The 6,782-nt window shown below is 43.7% G+C and overlaps 1 protein-coding gene across 1 annotated transcript in view; it reads right to left on the bottom strand.

Moving 5' to 3' along the window:
* Nucleotides 1-3,513: 3,513 nt before the first annotated feature.
* LOC122550994 (F-box/WD repeat-containing protein 7-like) overlaps nt 3,514-6,782 on the bottom strand; it is a 225,437-nt gene continuing 222,168 nt past the window's right edge. Inside the window, exon 13 of the mRNA XM_043692588.2 lies at nt 3,514-4,458. Coding sequence (XP_043548523.1) covers nt 4,190-4,458 — 269 coding nt within the window. The 3' untranslated portion in view covers nt 3,514-4,189. The remainder of the gene's footprint in view (nt 4,459-6,782) is intronic.

The following is a 6,782-nucleotide window of genomic DNA, read 5'->3' as shown; positions in this document are numbered from 1 at the left end:
GGGAGAATATTCCTGGGAGTACGTCCAAAGTTATTTGGTGGAACTGAGAAATAAGAAAGATATGATCACCTTATTGGGATTGTATTATAGGTACCCCCCAATTGTCAACAGGAAATTAAACAAATTTGTAAAATATTTGTAAGAATAATTAGGGATTACGGTGGGGGATTTTAATTTCCCATACAGTGGAACTGCCACAGTTTTAAGGGCTTGAATGGAGAGGAATTTGTTAAATGTGTTCAGGTCATTCTGCTATAATATAGGTTTCATCACCATTAATTGGCAATAGTGTGATTGATGAATGGGGATTTTGCATAATGCAGACTTTCTGCTGAACGGCTATAGTGAGTTTTTCATAGCGTGATGTTACAGAGGAACACAACTATGACTTTAGATCAGAACAACCCATACAAGAACATGTTCGGATTCAGTATGTAGATGTACCTCCCAGAGAAAGTGCAAACCTTGACCCACTCTTGGGAAGTAGGGCAGGGAAGGTACCTGTGGGAATGCACTTTGGGGCCAGTGACCATAATTCTATTAGCTTTAACATAGTGATGGAAGAGGATAGATTGGATCTAATAGTTAAAGTTCTAAATTGGAGGAAAACCAATTTTATGGTTTTAGGCAAGAACGTTCAAAGGTTGATTACGGGTGGACATGTTTACAGGTAAAGGGATGGCTGAAAAATGGGAAGCCTTCAAAAAAATGAGATAAAGAGAGTTCACAATCAATATGTTTCTATTAGGGTGAAGGGAAAGGCTAGGTGGTGTGGGGAATGCTGGATAACGAGAGAAGTTGAGGTTTGGTCTAGGAAAAGGAAGCATGTGTCAGATATAGACAGCAGAGATCAAGTAAATTGTGGGCGGCACGGTGGCACAGTGGTTAGCACTGCTGCCTCACAGCGCCAGAGACCCGGGTTCAATTCCCGCCTCAGGCGACTGACTGTGTGGAGTTTGCACGTTCTCCCCGTGTCTGCGTGGGTTTCCTCCGGGTGCTCCGCTTTCCTCCCACCATCCAAAGATGTGCAGGGTCAAGGTGAATTGGCCATACTAAATTGCCTGTAGTGTTAGGTAAGGGGTAAATGTAGGAGTATGGATGGGTTTCGCTTCGGCGGGTCGGTGTGGACTTGTTGGGCCGAAGGGCCTGTTTCCACACTGTAATCTAATCTAATCTAATCTAATCTAAATCCCTAGAAGAGTATAAAGGCAATAGGAGTATACTTAAAGTGGGAAATCAGGAGGGCAAAAAGGGGATATCAGATAACTTTGGCAAATAGGGTTAAGGAGAATCCAAAGGGATTCTAAAAACAAAAGGGAAAGTAGGGAGAGAATTGGGCCCTTCAAAGATCAGCAAGGCCTCCAAAGTGTGGAATCGCAGGAGATGGGAGAGTTACTAAACGAGTATTTTGCCTCAGTGTTTACTGTAGAGAAAGACACAGAAGATATAGAATATGGGGAAATAAACTGCAATATCTTGAAAACTGTCCATATTACAGAGGAGGTAGTGCTGGATGTCTTAAAATGCATAAAGTTGGATAAATCCTCCGGAACCAAATCAGGTGTACCTCAGAACTCTGTAGGAAGCTAGGGACCCCTTGCTGGGATACTTGTATCATTGATATCTGCAGGGGAGGTGCCGGAAGATTAGAGATTGGCTAACATTGTTGTAAAGAAAAGCCAGGTTACTAGAGATCAGTGACCCTGACATCGGTGGTGCACAATTTGTTGGAGGGAATTCTGAGGGACAGGATTTAGATGCATTTGGAAAGGCAAGGACTGATTAGGGATCCTCCATCGCCGGACCACAACAACACGACGGTTGGAGGAAGAGCGCCTCATCTTCCGCCTAGGAACCCCCTCCAACCACAAGGGATGAACTCGGATTTCACCAGTTTCCTCATTTCCCCTCCCCCCACCTTGTCTCAGTCAAATCCATCGAATTCAGCACCGCCTTCCTAACCTGCAATCTTCTTCCTGACCTCTCTGCCCCCACCCCAGTCTGACCCATCACCCTCACCTTGACCTTTTTCCACCTATCACATTTCTGACGCCCCTCCCCCAAGTCCCTCCTCCCTACCTTTTATCTTAGCCTGCTGGACAAACTTTCTTCATTCCTGAAGGGCTTATGCCCGAAACGTCGATTCTCCTGTTCCCTGGATGCTGCCTGACCTGCTGCGCTTTTCCAGCAACACATTTTCAGCTCTGATTAGGGATAGTCAACATGACTTTGTGCGTGGGAAATCATGTCTCACAAACTTGACTGAGTTTTTTGAAGAAGCAACAGAGGATTGATGAGGGCAGAGCAGTAGATGTGATCTATATGGACTTCAGTAAGGCATTTCATGCTAGACTGGTAAGGTTAGATCAGACTCGATGTGCTGAATGGTTGAATTCTGCTCCTATACATCTTATGAACATGGAATACAGGAAGAACGAGCCATCTGGCTCCAGAAATACCTCAAAGATAGTTTGAGGTGGTGGAAGATTGCCTTTCAGACTGGAGGCCTGTGATCAGTGGTGTGCCACAAGGATTGGTGCTGGGTCCACTGCTTTTCATCACTTATACAAATGATTTGTTTGCAGTGACACCAAAACTGGAGGCGCGTGGACAGCGAAGGTGGTTACCTAAAAGTACAGCGGGATCTTGATTTAATGGTCCAATGGGCCGAGGAGTAGCAGGTGGAGTTTAATTTAAGGTAAATGTGAGGTGCTGCATTTTGGAATGGCAAAGCAGGGCAGGACTTATATCCTTAATGGTAATGGCCTGGGGTATGTTCTTGAACAGAGACTTGAACTGCAGGTTCATAGCTCCTTAAAAGTGGAGTTGCAGGTAGATAGGATAGTGAAGAAGGCATTTGTATACTTTCCTTTATTGGTTAGAGTATTGAGAATAGGAGTTGGGAGATCATGTTGTGGCTGTACAGGATAGTAATTAGGTCACTTTAGGACTAGTGTGTGCAATTCTGGTCTCCCTGCTATAGAATGTTGTGGAACTTGATAGGGTTCAGAAAAGATTTACAAGAATGTTGCCAAGGTTGAAGGGTTTAAGCTATAGGGAGAGGCTGAATAAGTTGGGGCTGTTTTCCCTACAGCATCGGAGACTGAGAGGTGACCTTATAGAGATTTATAAAATCATGAGGGGCCTGGACAGGCTAAATAGCTAAAGTCGTTTCCCCAGGATCAGGGAGTCCAAAACTAGAGGGTATAGGTTTAGGGTGAGAGGGGAAAGATTTAAAAGGGACCTATGGGGCAACTTTTTCACACAGAGGGTAGTGCATATATGGAATGAGCTGCCCGAGGAAGTGGAGGAGGCTGATACAATTACAACATTTAAAAGGCATCTGGAAGGGTATATGAATAGGAAGGGTTAGAGGAAGATGGGCCAAGTGCTAGCAAATGGGATTAGATTTATTTAGGATATCTGGTCAACATGGACAAGTTGGAATAAGGGTTTGTTTCCATGCTGTAAGCTCTATGACTCTATTTGGTCAGCTTGGAGCACAAACTAGTCTGTATTTCAATAATTTTATTGTTATTTTTTTTTAAAAAAAGTTCAGCATTTATACTTAATGCTGTTGTTCCAACCCCCCAAAAAACCCCATACATTTTACACAATATACAAGGGGGCTGACTTTGTAGCCTCATGACAGTGAAAACCTTACACACTAGCACACACACGCAGGACTGTTTAGCACCATCCTCTCTCTCTCTCTCTCTCACACACACACGTATAGATTAGCTTTTCCCCCGGTTACCCAAGTTCAATATATAGACATGTAGTTAAGGATGCTCATTTCATTCATCCACATAGATACACATTTATATAATATACAGATATATCCTCTTTATGTACAAGTTTCTGTTACTAACAATTTTGGCAAGTCTTTTTAAAGTGTCTTCAAGTGTCTCGTCATCATCAGAGATGGATCCCTCTGTGATGGCTCCATTATAAGGTGCTTTAAATCTTTCCCAAATCACTCCCGGCTTGAGTGCAGTGGGTTTGTAAAGGCAGTGCCTGCCTTTCTCATTCCACTGCTGTTGCAGATCCCCCTCCGATTTCCCCATAAGGTCAAGTCTTCTTTGGCAAATTGGAATGGATTGCATGGAGTTTGATTGCAGATTGCTGGCCATGCTAGGCCCAGTGAGTGAGCAGACACGTGTGCCAACACTTCCCAGCCAAGCCCAGCTCATTTCATATCAACATCAAAATCCAGGACTAGCAGCTTTGTCTCCTCTGTTCCATTCCGACTGCCCACTGCACAAATGAGTTTTGTTTTGGAAGCTCTGAGTCTCCAAACCACACCACCACTGCCTCCACTCTCAAGCGCCACCAGGTTACGAATGAATTCACCCGTTTTCAGGTCCCACAGTTTCACTGTCCCGTCGTCAGAACTGGTGACCACAAACTTCTGGATGAACTGCAGGCATGTGACAGCACTCTGGTGTTTGTTTGGACCTGTAATGGGAACGAAAACAAAAAGTACTGGGTTTGTATCTCAATCATCTTTTACCCACTCAGGATGCAGAGCTGGGAGAGATGCCAGCCCATGAGGCATGTGGCCTCAGATGTCCTGCCCTGTAGTCAGGGGAGTGAATCTTATAGAAAGTGCTTCTGTAGACTCCTCTGTGTTGTACAGTCAGTGCACTGGGATTTCAGGCTGTGCTGATCTCCCTTAACGTGGCGGACAGGTTGCCACACAAACCCAGTTTCCCTCATCAAAAGGATGGGACAGGGTCATGGCAAGGAGGGGAAACAGTTGTGGAAGGGTGGGGAAGAGCTGGAGATGGAAGGATGAGTGTGATTTCATGAGAGAGAGAGTAAGTGTGACAGAGATAAAAAGAGAGAGAAAATGAGAGAGAGAGAGACTAGCGCACATACATGACAGTATGTGAAAGCGTGGTAGTGATGATGGTATATGAGGAGGGACAGAGAAGCTTACAAAGTAAAAACGCGTGCAGAATTACCTGAATAGATGTCCTACATTAATCTCTATAATAGATCAGGGAAGATAGCGTTTATACGAACATAAGATGACATAGTTTTGACCTTCTTCTCTGTTCTTGCTATAGAGGGAGTGCAGCAAAAGTTTACCAAACCGATTCCTGGGGATGGCAGGACTGACGTATGAGGACAGATTGAGTCATTTAGCATTAGAGGGATGACGGGGCATCTCAGAAATCCATAAAATTCAAACAGGACTGGACAGGTTAGATGCAAGAATGGAAAATCTTTTAGGTTTGAGATGAGGAGAAATTTCTTTACTCAGTATGGTGAGCCAATGGAATTCACTACCACAAAAACTATTGAGGCCAAAGACTTGTGCATTTTCAAGAAGGAGGCTGACATTGCTCTCATGGCTGAAGGGATCAGGGGATGTGAGGGGGAGGGGGGGATGAGGGTACTGAACTTGACCGTCAGCCAAGACCATAATGAGTGACAGAGCAGGCTCGAGAAGCCAAATGACTTACTTCTGCTGTTTGCTATTTTTCTACTCCCAGAGTGGTGGGCACAGTGGAATTCTCTACCACAAAATTTATACAAATGACTTGGATGTGGACATAGGAGGTATAGTTAGTAAGCTTGCAGACGACACCAAAATTGGAGGTGTAGTTGACAGCAAAGAATGTTATCTCAGAGTACAATGGGATCTTGATTAGATGGGCCAATGGGCTGAGGAGTGGCAGATGTTTTGACACAGAGGGTGGTGTGTTTGTGTATGGAATGAGCTGCCAGAGGAAGTAGTGGAGGCTGGTACAATTACAACCTTTAAAAAGGCATCTGGATGGGTATATGAATATGGGTTTAAAGGGCCAACTGCTGGCAAATGGGACTAGATTTATTTAGGATATCTGGTCAGCATGGACGAGTTGGACCGAAGAGTCTGCTGTACATCTGTGACTAATTTTAGTTAAATGACTACACTGCAGATTATTAATGCTTCCCAATATGTACATCCTGACCTTCACCTGCCAGAATTTTAGTCATCCACTTTATTGCCAAATAAAAATAGATTTAGCCCATGAGATCAAGATATTGGCACATGGCTGGGCACTAGGTAATGTCAACATTCTGATTCGTTGTTTTTTATCTGGGTCAATGTTTCTGTGCACTTATATTGTAATCTGCCTCAAATTAATGGATTCATCATAGTACAACATGAATACAGAGTTCATCTTTCAGGTCAGACTGACCATCTTTCAGAGAATTCGGAATGTCAATCAAGCCATGCTATGACGCTGACTCTAAGTGCCTGATTAAATGTTATCTACAATAAGGCTTGCATTACAGGGAAACAGGATTGTTAGTGTAGCAAATGAGATGTTAAAGGGTGAATTTGTTCTGCTGACATGTAAGAAATTGGATATCCCGGAGGTGTGTTTTTCTGTCCAGATATAACAATCCGATCATACACTGTAAATGCTGCAGTTTAAGAATAACCTAATCGCACACTGCTTTCAGGAATAACCTAATCGCACACTGCTTTCAGGAATAACCTAATCGCACACTGCTTTCAGGAATAACCTAATCGCACACAGCTTTCAGGAATAACCTAATCGCACACTGCTTTCAGGAATAACCTAATCGCACACTGTTTGAAGGGATAACCTAATTGCACACTGTTTGAAGGGATAACCTAATCGCACACTGTTTGAAGGAATGACCTAATCGCACACAGTTTGAAGGAATAACCTAATCGCACACTGCTTTCAGGAATAACCTAATCGCATACTGCTTTCAGGAATAACCAAATCACGCACTGTTTGAAGGGATAACCTAAT

This window comes from Chiloscyllium plagiosum, unplaced genomic scaffold (genome assembly GCF_037043375.1).
Source record: "Chiloscyllium plagiosum isolate Xiang-an unplaced genomic scaffold, Cpla_swu_hap1 HiC_scaffold_6, whole genome shotgun sequence".
In the NCBI taxonomy this organism is placed as follows: domain Eukaryota; kingdom Metazoa; phylum Chordata; class Chondrichthyes; order Orectolobiformes; family Hemiscylliidae; genus Chiloscyllium; species Chiloscyllium plagiosum.
The sequence above is the reverse complement of the archived record's forward strand: the minus strand, read 5'-3'. Positions and strand labels throughout refer to the sequence as shown.